Raw genomic sequence first — 21,510 nt, 5'->3', positions numbered from 1 at the left:
GGCTCCCCCGATAACTTCCGTCGCGAGCATTTAACTTTCCACTCGCTCCGTTTTAAAGTGGCTATCAAGCATTGCTCGGACGCGAAGCTTTCGCTCGCTTTAATGCAATACCACACTACGCCTCCCTCACACTCAAGATGCCCGGTCCACGTGGCATCATTACAGTGCACGGAAATATCAAGCGATCTCTGCGCGCCGAAGAAAGTGAGGCTGCCTTGGCCGCCGCACACTAAAGGCGCCCGGACAAACGAAAGCATCCAATAGGTCGTCAAGACCTCAGATACAACTAATCAAGTTCGGCGCCGCTATTTATACGGAAATAAGTGGTCACACCCCTATTTGTCAATACAAGGGGCTCAACGCGCGCAGACAAGTGGCAATTTCTTATCATCTTGAATTATACATGGTTTCTTTAAAAACTATCCTTTTGCACGACAACTTTTTCACTTAACTTCCTCTCTTTTTACAGACGATCATCGTGCTACACCCGTCCAGGATACGACGGAGACACAGGCGCAGATGTGCAGCAGGGACCCGCTCCAAGGATTCTTTTTAGATTAAGACCCTGCGTAAACCTTTCTTACTGTCTCTTGTTGATACATATCCACCGTTGAGAAGGATGCTGACGTCTTGGCATGTGGCCACACCAGAACAATGCACGTACCTGGACACACGGGGCTTCTTACAAAGGCTACTATTTAGGCCCGGTTTATACCACAAAGACCGAATACCTTAGGGAGTGTTCGGCGTCGCGAGTTTGGCCCTATATGCATCAGCTCCGAATCATTGTCTTTGGTCAAATGTTGGGTTTGCCCGGCTCCTGTGTTTTGGTGTCTTACGTTCCGCCTTGCCGGCTAAGGTAGCACCAGGAGAACTACTGCGATTGTGCCCTGGTTCATCCGGACGAGCACCTCAATAGAGAAAGCCGAAAACTGACTGTCATGATATAGCGTGAGACTGGTCAACCACTCGGTGACCTATGTGAATGTTAGAATTCCTCTGCCTTAACGAAGGGCTGTTTCCCGGCCAGGCATATACGCACCCCGAGATCGGGAGAGTGTGGAGCCACCAGGGGCTATCTAGTAGCCCCACTATCAAACTCCTATGGCTAAGTGAAAGTGCTAAAGCATCATAGTCCGGTTGCCTCGCTCGCTCCGCTATCACCTCCTTAATAGGACCAAGACGTTGGGTTAAGTGTGAATGTGTGCTTTTGCGAGCACCTCCACATTATATGTGTGAGGGTTGAAGCCGACGGCTGCAATCTTTCAGGTTATACACATGTATACATAAACGGCCGCCCAGGAGGCATCATATTACCTTCAGGCAAAAGTATAAAAATAGCCTTATAAAAAATTATAAAAGCATTTCGCTTACAATGAGATTACATATCACTCAAACATAATTTTTTTTGAGCACTGGGTTTCTATCAAACGGGCACCCTCAAGAACTTCTTCGAAGTAGTGCTCGGCAGCCTTTCGACCTATAGCTGAATCCCGCGCTGCAACATTGGTAGCATCCATCTCCGCCCAATATGCCTTAACACGGGCAAAGGCCATCCGTGCGCCCTCTATGCACGCCGACCTCCTCATCGCATCAATACGCGGCACCACGTCAAGGACCTGCTGCACCAAGCTGAAATAGCTATTCGGTTTTGGCCTTCCCGGCCATAGCTGATCCACAGCAGACCTCATAGAGAGTCCGGACAACCTATTTAGTTCGGCCCACTCGGCTAATTGGTCAGTCAATGAAAGTGGACGCTCGGGAGAATGGAATTGCCTCCAAAACAGCTGGTCTACTCCATGGTCCGTCTGACCCTGGAAGTACTTGGCCGCATCGGCAGCGCTCGCCGCCAAATCCATATACACATCCTCCGAACTCCACATCCGATCCAGAGGGGCATGCCGTGGATCTCCGAATTTCCTTCGCAACATAAAGGATTTCCCAGCTACAATATCCCCGGCTTCCCGCAGCTCCTCCTTCTTTGCCCTCATAGCAGAGCAGAGATCCTTTTTCGTCGTGGCAGCCTTCTCAAGGTTCGATGCCTTCGCTTGGTTTTCCTTTTCAAGAACCCGGCAGCGGTCGGCGGCGGCTTTTAATTCTATAGCCATCTTGGCCATCTTGTCTCGGGTCTCTCCATGCGCGGCCCTCTCGGCTTGCAACTCTTCGGCCGCTTTCACAGCAGCCGCATTACCTAACCTCGCTTGTTCCTTGGCTCGGGCAAGTTCTGCCCGTAAGGCTTCCACAGTGGCAGCTCCATCTGCAGTCACAACATATTTAACATACTGGCATCATGCTGCTCTTCCTATGTGACGTTTACTAGATATTGACACTTACCCCGTGCCTCGTCAAGCCTTTTGTTAACAAGCTCGATGTCGGTGTCTGCCGCATCTAACTGCCGCTCTAAATGGGCAAACTCGCTAGTCCGGCTAGCCACCGGAGCTTCCATCACCTGCACATAGAGGCAGTATGGTTATTTCCTGGGAATATGATCCTATGTTTGTCGTCATTTCCGACGACAACCAGAGTCTCAGGGGCTACTATCTACACGGCGCACACCTAGCATGTGCAGGATTATCATACATTCTTTTACGTACCTCAAAGCCTGTCAGTAGACTCATAAAAGCTTCATGCAATCCGCTTTCGGCGGATGATATTCTCTCCATCACTGTATTCATCATCACACGGTGCTCATCTGAGATGGCCGCTCGCCCCACCAACTCCCTCAGAACATCCGATCGCATGCTAGACAGGGCCAGACTCTTTTGTCTACTCCCTTCGGGAGCCGGACACTGGGAGCCTCAGGGGTCAATGGGATTATCTTCTAGCCTCACCGGACTCGGAGAGGCCCTCCGCGACGACACTTCAGGGTCGCCCGCTTCCGGAGCGGAGGAGTCCGGAGGAGGCATTTCGCTCTCCATCATCTCTGGAAGAAGATCCCCCGAAGATGAGCTCATTTGAGAGGGGCTAAGGCCCGAACTGCAAAATATATGCGGTGGTTATTTTCTCAGAAGAAAAATGGCACATCTGTACTATTAAAGGTATTTCGGGTCACTTATGACTCGTGGGAGAATTGATCCCCCGCGGACTTTGTGCGACAACAGCGCCCCCCAAGGTGGGACCCTCTGTGGGAGACTTCTTCTCCCATTGGCAAGCTTCGGCTTCTGAATCCCCGGGCGCAGTCCTTTTCCTCTTCTGGCCGCCTTCCCTCATGGAGAAGCTCGCTCGCTCCCTCGGCTAGAATGGACAGCGTTGGGGGCCCACGTCCACCCGCATTATCCTCCACAGTATCTTCCTTCAAGGGCTCCGGGCAAGGTGCGGGCTGGAGCATCTTTTCCAATACCGGATTTTCCAAACCCTCAGGAAGGGGGGCCGAACACCGAATCAACTTTGCCTTTGTTAGCCAGTCCTGGTCAAAAAGCGAACTCTCAGAAATAACTTCATAACAAAGTAGAGATAGTATGTTCGGCCGGAAGATGCCTTGCCTGTTCGGCGGCGCGGTTACTACTCAGACCCACGTCCTCGGTGATTTCTGGACACTCCATCTGAGGTCCGAAGAATGACTTGTACATCTCCTCATGCATCAGGCCGAGAAAATTTTGAATGGCGCGCGGTCCCTCGGGATTGAACTCCCACAGGCGAAGAGGCCGGCGTTTGCAAGGCTGGACTTGACGAACCAGCATAACCTGTATCACCGCAACCAAACTGAAATCTCCATTGAAGAGATCTCGAATGCGGCCTTGCAGTATAGGCACGTCCTTGACTGGACCCCATCTCAGACCTCTACTGATCCATGACATCAGCTGTGGTGGGGGGCCCAAGCGGAAAACGGGGGGGGCGCCCACTTGGCACTTCTAGGAGCCGTGATGTAAAACCACTCCCGTTGCCACGATTCAGACACCTCTGGGATGGAATCTTTGGGCCACGGAGCTCCCGTCATCTTGCGTATTGAGGCACCTCCACACGCTGCATGTTGCCCCTCGACCAGCTTCGGCTTCACTTCAAAGGTCTTGAGCCATAGGCCAAAGTGAGGGGTAACCCGGAGGAAGGCCTCGCACACGATAATAAATGTCGTGATATGAAGAAAGGAGTCCGGAGCTAGATCATGAAAATCTAGCCCATAGTAAAACATCAAACCCTTGAAGAAAGGATCCAGGGCAAGGCCTAGGCCTCGGAGGAAGTGGGAGACGAACACGACGTTCTCGTTGGGTTCGGGGGTGGGCACGGCCTGCCCTCGGGGAGGCAGCCGATGCAAAATCTCGGCGGTCAGATATCTGGCCTCCCTCAACTTCTTGATGTCTTCTTCCGTGACGGAGGAAGGCATCCATCGGCCTTGAAGGCTAGATCCGGACATGACTGGAGGTTCGGAGCACCTGACCTGAACTTCGGGCGTTTGAGCTTGAGGTGGGGGAAGGATTCGATTGAGCACGGGAGGGAAAAATAAAAGCCTTGTCCCCTTTATAAAGAGGGTGAATATCAAGCGTCCTCTCCGTGTCCGTTTGGACTTACCTATAATCTAGGAGTCCTAGAAGCGGTTGGGTTCTCCACGCCCGTATTGATGAGAATCTCGGGATAAGGGGACACGATCTCTGCTTTAACAAGACGTGCAAAGGAAACTGCCTCGCATGACGCGCTGAGGTGGGATAATGAAATGACTCGGATAAAGGCTTGGCCGTGGTGTGACACGCTACGGAATACGTCAGCAGATTAGATTGGTGTAAATATTATTCTCTCTATGGCAATATGTGGAAACTTATTTTGCAGAGCCGGACACTATCTTTGTGTTCACAATCTTCTATGAAGTACTTGGAGGAGGAACCCGCCTTGCAATGCCGAAGACAATCTGCGCGCCGGACTCGTCGTCATTGAAGCCTGGTTCAGGGGCTACTGAGGGAGTCCTGGATTAGGGGGTGTCCGGATGGCCGGACTATACCTTCAGCCGGACTCCTGGACTATGAAGATACAAGATTGAAGACTCCGTCCCGTGTCCGGAAGGGACTTTCCTTGGCGTAGAAGGAAAGCTTGGCGATACGGATATATAGATCTCCTACCATTGTAACCGACTCTATGTAACCCTAACCCTACCCGGTGTCTATATAAACCGGAGGGTTTTAGTCCGTAGGACAACATACACATCAATAATCATACCATAGGCTAGCTTCTAGGGTTTAGCCTCCTCGATCTCGTGGTAGATCTACTCTTGTACTACCCATATCATCAATATTAATCAAGCAGGACGTAGGGTTTTACCTCCATCGAGAGGGCCCGAACCTGGGTAAAACTTCGTGTCCCTTGCCTCCTGTTACCATCCGGCCTAGACGCACAGTTCGGGACCCCCTACCCGAGATCCGCCGGTTTTGACACCGACAGCCACCGTCTTCTCTTTTCCCATGGCGGCGGATCGAGTTCGAGCGAGGTTTCGACGCAGAGAGCGGATGCGTGCGCGGCGGAGAGGTCTGAGGAAGAAGAAAGAGAATGGGAGCGCGCGGTGCAAAGACCCGGTCCGGTACCTTTTATAAGGTCATTCCCCGAGTGACTGACTGGTAGGCCCAGACGATCTAAACAAATCCCGCAACAATCGCGCGCGCAATACGTGGCGAAAAAGGTGGCACGGAGATCGAGGTGACCTGCCTAATCCATCCCGATTACCACGGCCTCACCCATCCGGCGCGCTTCCCAAAATTCGAATCCCGCGAAATCCACGGAGAGCAGAGCAACTTGTCAGGCTGAAAACATCCTCCACATTATCATTCGGAATTCTACCGTGAAAATTCACTCGACAAAAGCCAGGAATGGACCAAGGCGACTGAAAAAGAAGTTGTCGTTGTCTTCTCAGTTCATGGCTCCAGAACAAGTTATACTCGCAGCATGAAGAATGAGTCGGAAGTGTTCTCAACTCCTTTTTCACTCAAACCCTGATCCATTCGGGGGCTAATGACGAAGCTATGTACCTAGGGTAGGGTCATGGATCTGTCCAAGATACCCTCCCCAAGGACATCTCTAAAAGAACCAGAAGCAGTCGAAGAGAAATCATCATCCACTCGACCATAAAGCCATGTTTCACTCGACAGTCTTGAAGACACTCGACCATGCGAACAACCACTCGACTACCAGAAGATGGGAAGTGACTCACTCTACAACGGTCGAGCGTTAAGTCATAGCTTTAATAATCATTTATAGCACTTTACTTCGAACGTTACTAGTAATGCTCCTCCTTTATGAACATTGAACCCTGCGTAACGGAGGGGAGCTGGGGTCCTGGCGCACTCTATATAAGCCACCCCCCTCCTCTGGGACAAGGGTTCGCACCCTCTGTAATTCACACGCATATATCCAGTCGACCGCCTCCAGGCTCCGAGACGTAGGGTTGTTACTTCCTCCGAGAAGGGCCTGAACTCGTAAAACTCGCGTGTACAACTCCTCCATAACTAGGGTCTTACCTCTACATACCTACCCTCCTATTCTACTGTCAGATCTAGAACCACGACACCCTATACACTGACTGGTTTGGATATGTAATCTGAGTAGGCTTCTGGCCTTTGCGCACTAACCACCATGCGGGATAAGTTATGGGCACTCGGCGTCGTACGTTTCTCTCGAAAGCTCTTCAGATGTCACAGTTCAGAGATGTGGCGCGGAGACTAGCAGATATCCTGCAGATCAGGTGAAGCTGGACCGCCCACGCAACGTGCAGGAGTGCTTAGGGTGAGTGGCCGAACTACCCTTTGCACTTAGGATGTACACCGGCGTGCTGACCTCTCTGTTGAGCCTAGGTAGGACTACGGCGTGTCAATCAGCCGAGGTCGGGCATGACCAGGAAAAGTGTGTCCGGCCGGAGTTAATTGAGCGTGTTGGGTAAGTTCATGCACTCCTGCACGGAAATAATCTATTCGAATAGTCGTGTCCACGGTAACGGACGCTCAGAGTTGTATCCTGATATGATGGCTTTGGGATCACTTCCTCGCGGGATAGACGGGGAAGGATCTCTAGGTGTTGCTATTATATACTTGTTACTATATGATATGATACTCTACTCTCTTCCGTTGCTGCAAGACGCTGCAAGAGGCTAGTCTTCGTTAGGCTAGGTCTTCCCCTCTATTCTGGCAATTCTGCAGGCAGGAGGCCTGCGCCTTTTCGATCTAGAGTCGTTGTTTGTTTTCGCCTTCTTAAGGCATCTTTGTATTTGTCTATACTTAGGCCTAACTCTTGTTGTAATTTTCGGGTCTTGTGACCCTGGCTTGTAACATGTGAGATTTATGTTTATTCATTGTGTCGTAGAGTTGTGTTGTGATATTATTACAGTGAGCCACTGATCTTGATCGTGCATGCTACGTGGATGTTTAGTGCACGGGGGCGTCACATTACCACTGGTCCCTATATAAGTCGAGGGGTTTAGTCCGAAGTCAAGATAGATTCATACACATACGATCTCGAGGCAGATCATCCTGTACTTTGTACTCCATAAGAAGCAATACAACAGAAGAAGGATGTAGGGTTTTACCTCTTCAAGAGGGCCCAAACCTGGGTAAACATTGCGTCTCTTGTTCGTCCTATTACCATCTAGCCAAGATCACTAACTAGGGACCCCCTACCCCAGATCTGTCGGATTTAACCCCGACAGCCCACGTGTCATGGACCCTCGAGGGAAACCGACCGAGGGTGGGCGACGGCGGAGATCGTGCGACGTAGAGCATGCCTGCGAGGCATCAACGAGACGCGTGCGCGAAACATACGACACAAAGGGCACTCTCGCGCAGTGAAGCCCCGGGAGGCGGTGCTCCAACATCCTTTAAAGGAGTAATTACTTTTGGAGGTTGTGTGCCTCCTAGATTGGCCACATGCTTCGAAGTCTTAAACGATTGCGAATGACCCAAGAAGTTTGTAAGGGATGCTTCGTGAAGATTTGCCTTAGTGAGGCTAGTCCCTTGTGGGCTTATGCCATGATGGAATATGTTGGTTTCTCCTCCGTGGATCCTTTGTGGGTGAGTTTCCTCTACGGATTGTTCCTTCATGGAATCTTGTAGTTGAGATCCTTGTGATCTTAGATCCTTCATGAGTCAAAGCTTTCATCAACGTGGATGTAAGACAACACCAACTATCCGAACCACGGGGAAAAAAATCTTCACCGAGCCAACCCATGTTTGCGCATATCCAAGTGTATTTGTTTTACTTTCACTTGCATGTCTTTACTTTCTAATGCTTATACTTTTATAGACTTGCATGTGTAGTGTGCTTGATAGATTGCTAGAAAATCGTAAATTGCCAAGGAAGTTAAAATCTGAGAAAATAATTCATTCTTTGATTTATTAGTCTATTTATCCTCCCTTTAGACATACTTATCGATCCTACAGAAGCCCTCGTCGAGACAAGCTCACCAGTGAAAATGGACAGCTAATTGGGTTAACGGTTTGTGAGATCAATCATTGCGGCTGGAAGAATGTAATCGCAGTGGTGTCTGTAACTAAAAAAGTTAGAACAAAACGAGGATTATGTCCAAGGCAGCACAATCTGTTGTACCACAAAAGGGACATGTAATAAAGAGTCCATGAATTTGCAATCCGAAGAACCATGGCATGAATTTGTAATGCGGCATAATACGGACGAATATAGTTGGATGAATGTAAAACGACTTGAGAAAGAAGACGACCAAGCGAGCGAATGGAATAAATTATATGACACGAGAGAGAAGAGTAGTGCAACGTGACAATGCAACCGATCCACCGAGGAAGAAGAAGCTGAACATAATCAATGGATGGAAACTCGATTGAAAATAAGCATCAGCTGAGAACAAGACGTACAAAACTTACATAAAATGGACGTAGAAAAACGGTTGGGTGAAGTATTAGTTCAAGTCATATGGTTCCTAGTTTTCATCTCTTTTACGTCCAATTTCAACAAAAATAAGTTTCTGAATCACGATGCAAATGAACGGCTGCGCAGGGGCACGCGCAACCCCTGCGTATTTATGATTGAGCCAACCCATATTTGCGTATCTCTAAATGTACTTTTTCCGTTTCTTTTTTGTCTGCATATAAGATTTGGTCAAAGTCAAACTTTGTTAATTTTGACTAAGTTTATAGAAAAAAATAGTAAGATTCATAATATGAAATCAATATTGTTAGATGCATCATGAAATTAATTTTCACACCATATAGATTTAGTATTGTAGATGTCGATTTTTTTTTATAAAGTTGGTCAAACTTTACAAATTTTGACTTTGATCAAATCTTATATGTAGACTAAAAAGAAACAGAGAGAGTACGTGTTTACTTTCACTTGCATGTCTTTGCTTTCCGCTTCCTACACTCTTATAAATTTGCATGTGTAGGATGCTTGATAGATTGTTAGAAACGGCTAAAATTGCCAAAGATTACTTTTTGGGAAAAAAGAGTCAAATTTTAGGCTGGTTAGTCTATCCACACTTCTCTAGACATACTTACAAATCTTACAGAAGCCGTCAAGAGACTAGCTCATCAGTGAAAACATATCGTTAATCGGGTGAACGGTCCAGGAGATAAATCATTGGTACTTGAGCCTACGACTCACATCAGCATTCGCTGAAAGTTTTTTGCAAGATTTGTGCATGCATGCATACATGTGCTCTCCATGTAAACAAAATCCGGCAGCACTTTAAAGATCAAGAAGGTGTACACGGTGTGCACCTTAAAACGTTCCCACAAAAGCACACACACATCGTGCATGCATCTTTCTGATGCAGAGGCCGGGGAATCACCCCTTTTTCAAAAAAAATCGTGCACAAGTCGTACCGGCGCGGTGCTCAACCCATGGCGTTCATACCAAAGCCACACTGCCCGTACAATCTCTTGTACTCGAAGCGACCCATCATGACTCACTCACTCACCCAACCCGCTCGTGAAACACATTCATCGTCCTCTCCTCCTGCCCAGCCCAAACGCGCACGCCTGCCCTATCGAACCGAGGCGTGCCGCCTGCCGCCACCGACCGCCACCGCCACGCGCACACGGGGACAACGGGACCAATCCCCTCCCTTCCATCCCACGGCAGGCGCCTCCACCCCACCCCCACTCGCGCGCACGTGGCGCCGCCCCGCGCCGCATCGGACGGCCCGCCCGCGCCCATCCCGCGGACCGACGGCCACCGTACCCTCCCCGCTCCCACGCGCCTAGCCGGGGACGGAGGAATATTCCTCGCCTCGTCCGCGCCCCCTCCCCCACCCCACCCCCACCCGCATCCTCCTCCCTCCCCCCAAGCTGCAATTCACCTCCGAATTCGGTCGCCCATGGCACCGCGGCTGCTCTGATCCTACCCACCTACCCCCTCCCCCTCCCCTCCCCTCCCAGCTGCTCTCCCTTCCCCTCTCGTGTAAGTGAGCCTTCCTCCCCTCCTCCTCGCCCTTCTCTCCGCAATCCTTGTGCTGGGCCTGCACGGCCCGAGATCGGCGGGTTCTTGTCCGGACGGACTGCGCCGCTCTCCGTCCGTCGGAGATCGGTCGCCCCTGATCCGAGCAGCCCCAGCTGGCGAGCTCGGATTACGCCGCCTGGTGCGTGCGTGCGCGCGTGCCTACTCGAGTGTCCCGCCCAAATAATTCGATTCCCCGTACCTGACGCCCGCCCGTGCTCCGGTGATGCATCATGCATCATGCCATGGTGCTCGCCAGGGTACGCGATGACTGGCCGGGGGCATTTCTGTGACCCGCTGGTAGGGTGGTAGGCTGCCCGGCGAATCATCTGGGCAGACGATCTGGCGCGACCGGGAGCTATGGTTTCTTGCAGGCCATCCGTCCGCCGGTCGCCGGGACTGCGGATTCGGTTTGTGCGTTTAGCACTGAGGCTGATGAGAATGCGCGTGAGAGGTGGTAGTGAGTGGCATTGCATGGTGGTGATGCACAAATTGGCAGCGCTAGCGATCGAAGTTACCATTTATAAGCTTGTATAAATGGACATTGAAGCTCATCAATTCAAGAGCTGAATTGGTCAGCGTCAGTGTCCATTTATAAGCTTAGATAAGTACAACTGCACTTAGATGACATGCCAACATGTACTGCTTATATATATATATACTTCATTCACTGTTGCCGACTCTGATCAGAATTTATGAGCCTTGTAGCTCGTGGTGCATGGTACAGTTTAGGTTCAGTTCAGAATTCTTCTACTTGGAGTTCCACATAAACACTTACCAAAAAAAGAAAAAGTGTTCTATTGGCATCCGAGGTCATGTAAATTTGTTACCAAAGCCTGGTTTAGTTGGAGACTGGTATACTGTCAACCTCTCCTCATCAGCTTAAGCTTTTGGGTGAACTGGTTATGGTTAGGTGCATTCACTTCAACACGGTATCAGAGTCAAGTCAAGGGATCTTGAGTTTAAGACCCAAACAACTTAAATATAGATTCAGCCTATCGATCCTTCGTCTATGGTCCGGAGGTTAGGAGAGTGTTCAAAGATGGGTGGTTAGAACCACATTGTTACAACTTGTATTTTATAATGAAGCTGACTTTTTCACATTCAAAGTTTGGTGATTGTGTAAGCTGAAAGAAATTAATTTTGCTTCTCGTACTGTTATTTATGGTATACTAAGTTATGTTTTGTTTTGTTAGTTGAAAATGGCAATGCTGGTGGATCCTCCGAATGGCATGGGAAACCAAGGGAAGCACTACTACTCAATGTGGCAAACCTTGTTTGAGATTGACACCAAGTATGTGCCTATCAAACCCATAGGCCGAGGAGCTTATGGAATAGTTTGCTCATCCATAAACCGTGAGACAAACGAGAAAGTAGCGATAAAGAAGATACATAATGTATTCGACAACCGTGTGGATGCACTAAGGACCTTGCGGGAGCTGAAACTCCTCCGGCATCTCCGCCATGAGAATGTTATTTCTTTGAAGGATATAATGATGCCTGTACAAAGGAGGAGCTTTAAGGATGTGTACTTGGTTTATGAGCTCATGGATACTGACCTGCATCAGATAATCAAATCGCCTCAGGGGCTTTCCAACGACCACTGCCAATATTTTCTTTTTCAGGTAATGCTCGGATTACACCTTTTCCGTCACTCTTCCACATTTAATCATTTGATAGTAGTGAGTATGTGTTTCTCATACTCCTTATTACTTTCACTACCTGCACCATTTATGACAATACATCTTATATCTGCACATGTACAATGTTAGTAAGGTCACTCATATTCATCAAGCATGGTACCTTAGTCTGCACCAGATTAATTGGTCGCTGCAATACACAATGTTAGGTGTCTTTGTCGATTCGAACTTGAAATACACACACTGTTTTGTAAACACTTAAATGTTAGTCATCAGTGTTTATAGACGACTGGTGTGAGTTTGATGTCGTTTCTTAACCATCAAGTTGCTGATCCTATCCATTTATCCCTTTAGCCCTTCAAAATCATTTGAACCATGAACTTCTTTTCACATTTTTACACTATTCTTGAAGTTTGTGCCCGCTCGGATGAAAACTGTGAAACCTAGGTAAAATCGGGAATAATTGTGCACCTTGGCATATCGTTGTCATCCTGTGTGATTCTGGTCAGTTTCACATGTTCCTTCACTCACTGGGTTTTGAAAGAACTGGCAATAACTGGCCACTTATCTTCGTTTCAAAGCCCAGGTTGCTTCCTTTAGATTGACAGCTGGACAGAAGGTATCTTCTACTCCCTCCGTTCCAAATTACTCGTCGCAGAAATGGATGTATCTAGAACTAAAATACATCTAGATACATCCATACCTGCGACAAGTAATTCGGAACGGAGGGAGTAGTAACTTTAGAATGGAAGGCAGATGCACTCTGTAGCTATATAGACAACCTCAAACTGGGTGACATAGAATATATTGTTGTTGTTGTTTTTTTACCTTCCCTACTTCGTTTCGGTACAATAGCATAATTCATATGTGATATGTGAATTTTTCCTTTTCTGCAAGTCACATCAACCTGTATTGCTCTGACAGTCACATTGTGAGGCCTTGTCTTGCTGCCTCATGAAATAAATAAATAAATAAGACCAACACAGGCTGATGTCCAGTGCAACCTAAAACTAGCACCTTCTGTTTAGATGTTTCTGAATTACAGCCAGACCTACCAATCCAGCTGATATATTGAATATGACTAGTTGGACTTCACTTTATCACTTGTCAGATGTCCGCATCCAAATAAAGATAACTTCGAGTGAATTGGGGCTTTCTGGTAAAAAGCTATACAAATGACATTCTTTTTACAATTTCAGCTTTTATGTACATATATTAAACTAAAGAAGTATCTGTATGACTACATGTAGTACAAGCTGTTAAACTTCATGCACTAGCCAACGCAACCAAAAGTCTGAACTGATGGAAAGGGCTAGGCAATCTATACACTTCAACACCCCCTCTCACGTGTGTCGTGAAAAGTCCAACATGTGGATAGACTCAGAGGTATGGCTCAAGAGGCCTATACGTAGACAAAGGGGGGCAGCTGCAATTTTTAGATGAACTGTGAAAGCCAGGACTTGAACTCAAGACCTTAGCACCGATACCATGTTAAACTTCATGCACTAGCCAACGCAACCAAAAGTCCGAACTGATGGAAAGGGCTAGGCAATCTACATATACACTTCAACACAAGCATCCACTCTAAAAGAACCATCTCTAATTATAAGCATTCATTCTGAAGAAGTATAAGCATGCTGATGAATTTACAGTTCATGTTCCCTTGCACTTCATTTAACCTGTTGTCTTAAGATCCTTTGAATTCATTTATTCTTTTCTATTTTTCCTATTTACATTTTTTGTTGATAATTTAAGATGCTGTTGTTTTCTTCATTGCAGTTGCTTCGAGGACTGAAATACCTCCATTCAGCAGAGATACTCCACAGAGACCTAAAACCTGGGAACCTACTGGTGAATGCAAACTGTGATCTGAAGATATGCGATTTTGGTCTTGCACGTACAAACAGTAGTAAAGGCCAGTTTATGACTGAATATGTCGTCACCCGCTGGTATAGGGCTCCTGAGTTGCTGCTTTGCTGCGACAACTACGGCACTTCCATTGATGTTTGGTCTGTTGGCTGCATCTTTGCTGAGCTACTTGGCCGCAAGCCTATTTTCCCCGGGACAGAGTGCCTAAATCAGCTAAAACTGATAGTCAATGTTCTTGGCACGATGAGCGAGTCTGACCTGGAGTTCATCGACAACCCAAAGGCCCGCAGATATATCAAGACCCTCCCCTACACTCCCGGTGTTCCACTTGCAAGTATGTACCCACATGCACACCCTCTGGCCATCGATCTATTACAGAAGATGCTCATCTTCGACCCTACCAAAAGGATCAGTGTTACCCAGGCCCTTGAGCACCCTTACATGTCTCCTCTGTATGACCCAAGTGCAAACCCTCCCGCGCAAGTGCCCATCGATCTCGACATAGATGAGAACATCAGCTCAGAGATGATCAGGGAAATGATGTGGCAGGAGATGCTTCACTACCACCCTGAAGCCGCCACGGCAGTAAACATGTGACGACGATCTTGCAGTGCCCTGGGAAGAACCCGGCAGGCTCACTCCTTTTTTCCTCGAAAAGACTACTGCGATTATCGCACCTATTAAGTAACCACGACGTGCAGTGTGGAGAGGTATCTCCGTGTAAATATGCAGTGCGATAAGAACCGCATATGGATAGTTCTTGTTATGGACCACTTTGGTGTATGTATACTGTTGTGTTGTTGTATGAGCTCATGAAAGAACTGTTGAAGCGAATTCAGTAAGTTGTTGATTTGTGATGGCCCTCCTGTGTTTGTTGTTGCAGTTGGTATTTGAAGCAGACCTGTTGTTATTCTCTTGTGTGTATTTTTCTTTAGTATTAATCGGCAAATATTGCACTAGTAAAAATACAAGTTAGGCTTGGTGATATTTGAAGTTTACTTGCTGTTAAAGTCTATTGGGTTTATACTACTACTTAACTAGGGCCTTTAATCACTGCAGGATAAGAATTAAGGTGCCTTTTTGACTCTGCAGTCTGAAAGTAAATCCTCCAGAACATAAAAACCCGCCTGAATTTTGAAAGCGCATACTTGTGCACGTACAAGAATGAACCCACAAGCAAAACAAAGATGGTTAGCAAGGCCATTAGCCATTCCTCTTAAACAAGTGAGAGGCAAATTAAACCCATCAACTTGTTTTCTTTTTTAACTGTAAGATGTCAATATTTCTCTTTTCAAATTTTTCGCTTCCTATGACTGCAATAATTTTGAACTTGGAAACTTGAAGAACCATTTTAGTAAGCTTGTCAACTTTTTTTTTAACTGTAAGCTTCCCGAATGGGCCGATCGCGGATGGGAAGTCATCAAGGTCATGAGCTTGCCAGCCCAGCGTCCTAGAAGGAAGAACCCGCCTTCCAAGTTTATATTTTAGAGCATGGTTAATAGTATAGTCGGTTGCTGGTTATATGGTCCTGCCACATCATTTATAGCTAAGCTTATAGCCAACAAATACAATGGTTGTATGTAAATATGTATTATTTTTTTAATACATGGTTCACCTTCCTCTCTCACAACATGCTTACGAGCACGTGGTGTAGCCGGCTGTTAATCAGTTACCCGCTTTCCTTCTCTCTCTTCCAACTCATCCAAAATATAATATCTAAAGGCTTGCAGCCCCCCTACGTGGCACCATATTGTACTTGCTCTTCGGCGTACGGCCGGCGATGATGTGAGGGGCGGCGTTCCTCTTTCCGAAATGGAAGGAAGAACCCGCCTCCCATGTTTTCTCAGGCCATCGGATCAGATCTGCACGGCCTCAGATCTAGACTTAACAAAACACACGGGTATTTGCTTCGTCTCGCACCCACCCCCTCCCCCTTCAGAAAAAAGAGCCCATCCTCCTGAGATCGAGGCTCTTAACGAACCCACTTTGCAGTTCTCCACTCCCACGAGATCGAAGAGCAGCCGAGCGGTTGGTTCCAGCAGGCAATGCCGGCGCCGCCGCCGCCGAAATTCCCTCACCGTCGGCGATCCCCGTGAGCTATGACAGGTACGCATGCGATTCTAGTCCCAGCCGCTTGAATTTTCAGGTGATGTTTCAGATTTCCATGTAATCTGCTGTTATATGATTGTATCTCAATTACTTTTGGACTACAATGCAATCCCTTCTGAGTGAAAATTGTACCCATATTTCTGCTGTAATTCTCGGATCCTTCATTTGAGTGGTAATATATTCAGGTGGGGAAGCTCTCCCCCGTGACCGTTCAAAAAAAACTTTTGGACTACAAAATTTGCCATCTGTGCGATGTTTTGCTTTGCTGTGCATGTTTCCGATGCGATGCGCAGATGGAGCGAGTGATTTCAGAGAGGTAAAAATGGATGAAACAGCACCATCTGTGCATAACATAACATATATCCGGATATATGACTGTAATATTCTAGCATCACTTTATTTCCTTCCTTTACCTCACATTGTAAACCCGAGACATAAAAACTATGTGACCTGACCTGATCTCTGATCCCCATGGCAACTGGGCATCACTATCCTCCTCTCTCCGCAAAGCAAAACTCCGAAACACAAAGAAAAGAAAAGAAAAAAAGGGGAGGGAACAAAAAACTCACTCACTCACTGAGGTCTCTTGGCTAATGAGAGAAGCTAAAAAGGGCCAAAAAAGAGGTGTCCATTTAAAGGCTAGCAACAAGTATCACTATATCTAGCTCTCTTCCTCCAGGGCTTGCTGCAGAAGAGATGGGCTCCTAACAAACCTTCCCTGAAATGACAAAAAACAGAGAACATCAGTAAACCCCGAAGACTCCGTTTCGACAAAGTAGACACGTAGGTGATGGTGATCTGGTGTGAGGAGTGAAGCTTTTCCAGTGCTTGGCTTACAAATATTATACTGCAACTTTTTATTCTTTCAAGCATCAGTTCTAGTAGTGCTTGCCTTCATCCGAGGCCGGCAGTCGGCGTTCACCTTCCGCACCTGGTACCGGATCTTCTTCGAGAACAGCCGGTTGCGCCGCTTCTCCTTGTACCTCATCACCCTTGCTTCCCTGATGCCGCCGGACCCGTTCTCAGGAAACAAGTCGATGTCTGCAAGTTTGGCCTGCAACAAGGGTTCATCCTTGATTAGTGAGACTGTAAGAGTATCTTCTCATTCAGAATTCAAGAAAAGAAATGTAAAACATGTTTACAGTTTTACATTGTTATTAAACCGTGTCGTAAATCGTAAGGTGAGTAATGATGCCATCGTGTGTCCAAACTACAAGGTACAAAGAAGCTGGACAGATCTGCATAATGATTCTTGCCACTTATGACAGCTGCAAGTCTTGCCATCTATCAGAGCAAATTGCAGAAAAGCCAACTGAATTGGGGCTAACAGTTTGTTGCAGCTGCTCTATCACTGGCCCAAAAGGCACCAAATTTGAGCCCAAGTGACTCTCAGCAACAAGACAAACATGTAATCTATGGCAGGAAATCTCCAGGCTCAATTGCCTGTGGTCCACTGTTGAATAATTGAGCATAATGGAATGGTTGAATCTAGTTTATCCAATTCGTAACAGTTATTTTTGAACAATTTCTACCGTTATTCACCCACAAGTTTAGCAGAATGTAAAAATAAATAAAACTCATGTGTTCACTGGACTTAGAGCTAAATTCAGCTCATGAAATCTAAGGGTTAGGTTTGCCAGGATTCGCTATTTAGTTATTTTTTTCCTTATAAACTATTTTTACTACTTCGATTTTATGGGTTACTGGATTATCAGTGGTACTCTTAAAAGGTGTGTACTTACAGATATGCAGTAGTACAGGACTGGGTACTTCTTGTGAGTTGTGGCTTTGTGAGGGACCATCAGTTGGATAAACAATTTTCCTAGTTTATTATGGGCTTAATAGTTGATACCAGTTCCACAATATGGCAGTTGCGTATCAACTTATCAAGCATGTGGTTTCTAGTTGTGGGGTGTCCCTTTTTCTTTGCTGAAGAAAGCAATTCACAAGAGGCAAAATTCTTCTGTTTGTCTAGCAAAAGGAGTTAACATGTCGGAAGAAATGGGGATGTACGAGGCAATTATGGTGGTGGAACTGAAATACAATCTTCTATCAGAAAACACATTCAGAGTAACTCATATCAGTTTGAAAACATGTCTGTAATTTAGCTGATGTAGTAAGAGTGTCATAGAAGAGGTAACATCATCTACAGGGATTGTCAAATTTTGTGTAAATGAGATTTGTTTTGACTTAAATAACAAACTGAAATGAAAATTTGAGTTACTGTTAGCTCATCAAAATTATGTTGCAGTCTCCTGCTGCACGCAAGAGGAAGAAAAAATTCAGAGAAACCAAGTACTCACCCGCACTTCGGCGGCAGACTCCGACGAATCCGGCGCGCCGCCCTCCGCGAACATAGACCCTTTGCCGGACCACTCCTTGAGCACGTCGTCGGTGTCCAGCTTCAGCCCCAGGCCAGTCTTCGGCGCCTTTGTCGGCGCGCTGTCATCATCGTCATTGCCGTCCGCCGCGTCCAGTGTTCCATCGGCCCCCTCCTCGCATTTTGCTTTGGACAGCTCCTCCTCCTTGGCCATCACCTTCTCCATCTTCACCTTCTTCTTCTTCTTGCTCTTTTTCTTCTCTGGTGCTGCCGACGCCGGCGGCGGCATTGCGGTGTTGGACACTGCCGCTGCAGGTTCTGTCGGTGGTGGCGACGGTGGTGTGACCGTGATGTCCTTCACCGGCACGGCAGGCCACATCCACCAGGCGCCGTCGTCGTCCCGCCGCTTGAGGGCGCGGTTGAGGTTGGGGCGGGTGCTTTGCCGGGAGCCGAGGCCGAGCTCGAACCGGCCAGCGAGACCGACGACCATGAGGCTCCTGAGGTAGGGGTGTATGCCGGAGCTGGACAGGATGGAGTCGTCGGACGTGGCGGTGGGCGTGTTGGCCTCCATGGTGAGGCTCCCCATGATGCCGTCGATGCCCTCGGCGGCGCCGCCGGCCGCGGCCTCGTCGACGTCGAGGATGGACTCGGCGTCAAAGCCGTCGTCGTCGAAGTCGAGCTCGCCGGGCTCGTCGGTGGCGGTGTCGGGGCTGGCCGGCGACGGCGCCGGGTCGCGGAAGTCCCGGAACGCGCTGCTGACGGGCGTCGGGGACGAGCAGTTCTTGCAGGCGTCGGCGGACGGGCTGTGCGGCGGCGGCGAGGGCGAGGCCGCGTGGTCGCGGAGGAGGAATGCGGCGTCGGACAGGACGGGGAGCGGCGGGAGGAGGTCGGAGGAGGACGGGGCGGCGGCGCCGAAGGCCACGGCGAGGCCCGAGAGCGGCGGGCGCGGCGCCGTGGCCGTCTTGGGGCTCTTCTTGACGGGGAAGACGGAGGGGTGGATGGAGGCGAGCAGCGCGGCGGCCTCGTTGTAGGCCTGGTTGGGGCGCTTCCGCGGCGCCCGCGCGCGCTTGAGCGACACGGAGGTGGCCGAGGAGGACGCGTTGGAGGCCTCCGAGAGCGTGGAGGACGGCGAGGAGTGCGCCGGCCTCAGCGGCGACGAGTGCGCGTGCGCCCCCGGCGACGCCGCCGCCTTCACCATGTCCAGGTCCAGCCGCAGCCCCGTGGGTATGCAGGACGACGTCATCGCCAATGCCCCCTCAACCACCACCACCGCTCAAGCCGAGAATTTACTCCAGCTCCTCTCTTCCCCTCCGATCAATCAATGAACTCCACCGCCGCCGCAACCACAGCTCCACAAGAACCGAATGAATTCCTTCCTAAACCCCTAAACCCCGCAAGATTGCTGGTCAACCGAGGAATTCCCTTCCTTCTCGGCCGATGAAAGCGGCGAGACGGGGAGGAAGACGGAGAAAAGGTAGCGAGGAAGCGGCAAGTTTTTCTTCCTTTTCCGAGGGGCAAACGGGGCGCTAAGCAGAGCCGCAGCAGAGACCTTGGGACATGGGCAAACTCCAAAGAGGAAAGGAAAACTAATGGCCGCCCCCACCCCCACCTGGGATGGACTCGACTGGAGCTGCGCGTATATGAAAACACCAAGAACAAAATAGGGGACGGAAGGATTCTACAGCGGCTGCCGTACTCCTCTGTCCGTGGCAAGGGGAAGAAGTCAAGCCAGGAGCAGAGCCAGCAAGAACAGAGCAGGGTATGGATTCTGCGAGCTAGCAGCTGCGTCTTTGGGATTGGAGATGGGCGAAGGGAAGAGAAGAGGAATGCTAACTAGGGATCCTACGGGAAGGCTAGAGAGAGAGATGAGAGGGAGGGAGGGAATTGCGGGGGATTGGAGGCGGTGGGGGAGGAGGAAGAAAGGGTTCAAGAGGAGGGGGGAGGGGGTGGGGTTTTAGCGAGGGAGGAGCTGCTGGAAGAGACAAGCCACTCTCATGAGGTCGCTCTCCTCCCTCTGGCCCGTGGGGCCCACGCTGCATTTTGCGCAGGCTGGCCCCCTCCCTCCTCTCTCTCTCTCCTCTCTCTAGGTGGTACGTACTGGTACATGTGTTGGAATCGTGGTGTGTCATCTGGGATTTGCAATGGATAAGTGGAGAGCGTGAGACCAATTTGCCCTGTGCTTCCATGGCTCCCCACGGTCACAAGAAAACTAGAATTCCTGGGCTCACAGGTCAAGATAAAAAAAAAGTCTTATCAACAATGAGATCTGTACTACTCCCTTCGTCCCATAATATAAGAACGTTTTTGACACGATAGAGGAAGTAACTTTTAGTGTACTCTGGCTTTGTACCGTGGCATGGTTCCCATGTCCCCGGTAGTAGTTTATCATTAGAAGATGGAGAGAAGGAGAAATATTGTTAGTTTAATCATCGGTTTGTTTCATGTGTGACTATGTACTAAATCAAATATTTCATCCAGGGACGGCACTGACCAATGGAACACAAACGTCTAGCCATTAATAATGCCCCTTTTTGGACTAATACCCATTGTCGCCATGCATCTTGTGCTGGATGGAAAGCAAAGCTTTGAAGCGTTCCTCCTGGTGAAATGTCAAGTACTGTCATTTTGTCTTAATTGTCCTCAAATGTTGTTGCACATATCAATAGTATGCCTACTCCTCCGTCTCACAATGTAAGACTTTTTTTTACACTAGTTACATTATGAGATGAAGGGAGTAGTTATGTATCCCTGGTAAGAATCGGCATATACTTTTTGTTCTTCTCAAATACTTCATTCGTATCTAGACAAATCTAAGACAAGAATTTTGGAACGGAGGGAGTATAATAGTATATGCCATTTGTTTGTTTAACAACAGAACAAGTATGTTGGCATTAACTATGTAGATTCTTTTTCATTCACTTTTATTTTTTCCAAAAGGCAAACCACGAGATTCAACCTAGGACTAGTAAATGTTATTTATTTATTTTTGTGAGAAGACTAGTAAATGTTTTTACTTTGCAATATTGAACATGACTACTCGCAAAAGAAAACTGAGCATGACATATGAAGTGCTTGGAAACCCTAGCTCTGAATTTTCTTCCCGTGTAAACCCTTCATTACTCCTCTCTTGGCAAAATCAAGCGAGCAAATTCTCGCATTTAGGTTCACGTTGCAAAAGCTTTCTTTGAAACCACG

The 21,510-nt window shown here is 48.3% G+C and overlaps 2 protein-coding genes across 3 annotated transcripts; one reads left to right on the top strand and one right to left on the bottom strand.

Annotated features, from left to right (window-relative positions):
• The first annotated feature begins 10,186 nt into the window (after nt 1–10,186).
• On the top strand, nt 10,187–14,743 carry LOC125529425 (mitogen-activated protein kinase 3). The gene is made up of 3 exons (XM_087526785.1): nt 10,187–10,341; nt 11,574–12,002; nt 13,797–14,743. Exons 2-3 carry the CDS (start codon nt 11,580–11,582, stop codon nt 14,481–14,483), a joined length of 1,110 nt encoding a protein of 369 aa, XP_087382911.1. The 5' UTR covers nt 10,187–10,341; nt 11,574–11,579; the 3' UTR covers nt 14,484–14,743.
• A 1,622-nt stretch (nt 14,744–16,365) lies between these two features.
• On the bottom strand, nt 16,366–20,251 carry CIL (CCT motif family protein). Of its 2 annotated transcripts, none has more exons than XM_087526784.1 (3): nt 18,299–20,251; nt 16,833–17,049; nt 16,366–16,713 (listed from the first exon to the last, which is right to left on the bottom strand). In XM_087526784.1, exons 1-2 carry the CDS (start codon nt 19,556–19,558, stop codon nt 16,861–16,863), a joined length of 1,449 nt encoding a protein of 482 aa, XP_087382910.1. In that variant the 5' UTR covers nt 19,559–20,251; the 3' UTR covers nt 16,366–16,713; nt 16,833–16,860. The 2 variants fall into 2 exon arrangements, with proteins under 2 accessions (XP_087382910.1, XP_087382909.1); XM_087526783.1 differs by having other exon boundaries at nt 16,888–17,049.
• Between the last annotated feature and the right edge of the window lie 1,259 nt (nt 20,252–21,510).

Source organism: Triticum urartu, chromosome 6A (genome assembly GCF_056163025.1).
Source record: "Triticum urartu cultivar PI428250 chromosome 6A, HENAU_Tu73, whole genome shotgun sequence".
Lineage (NCBI taxonomy): Eukaryota > Viridiplantae > Streptophyta > Magnoliopsida > Poales > Poaceae > Triticum > Triticum urartu.
Note: the sequence above shows the minus strand (reverse complement) of the source record. Positions and strands in the feature narration are given on the sequence as shown.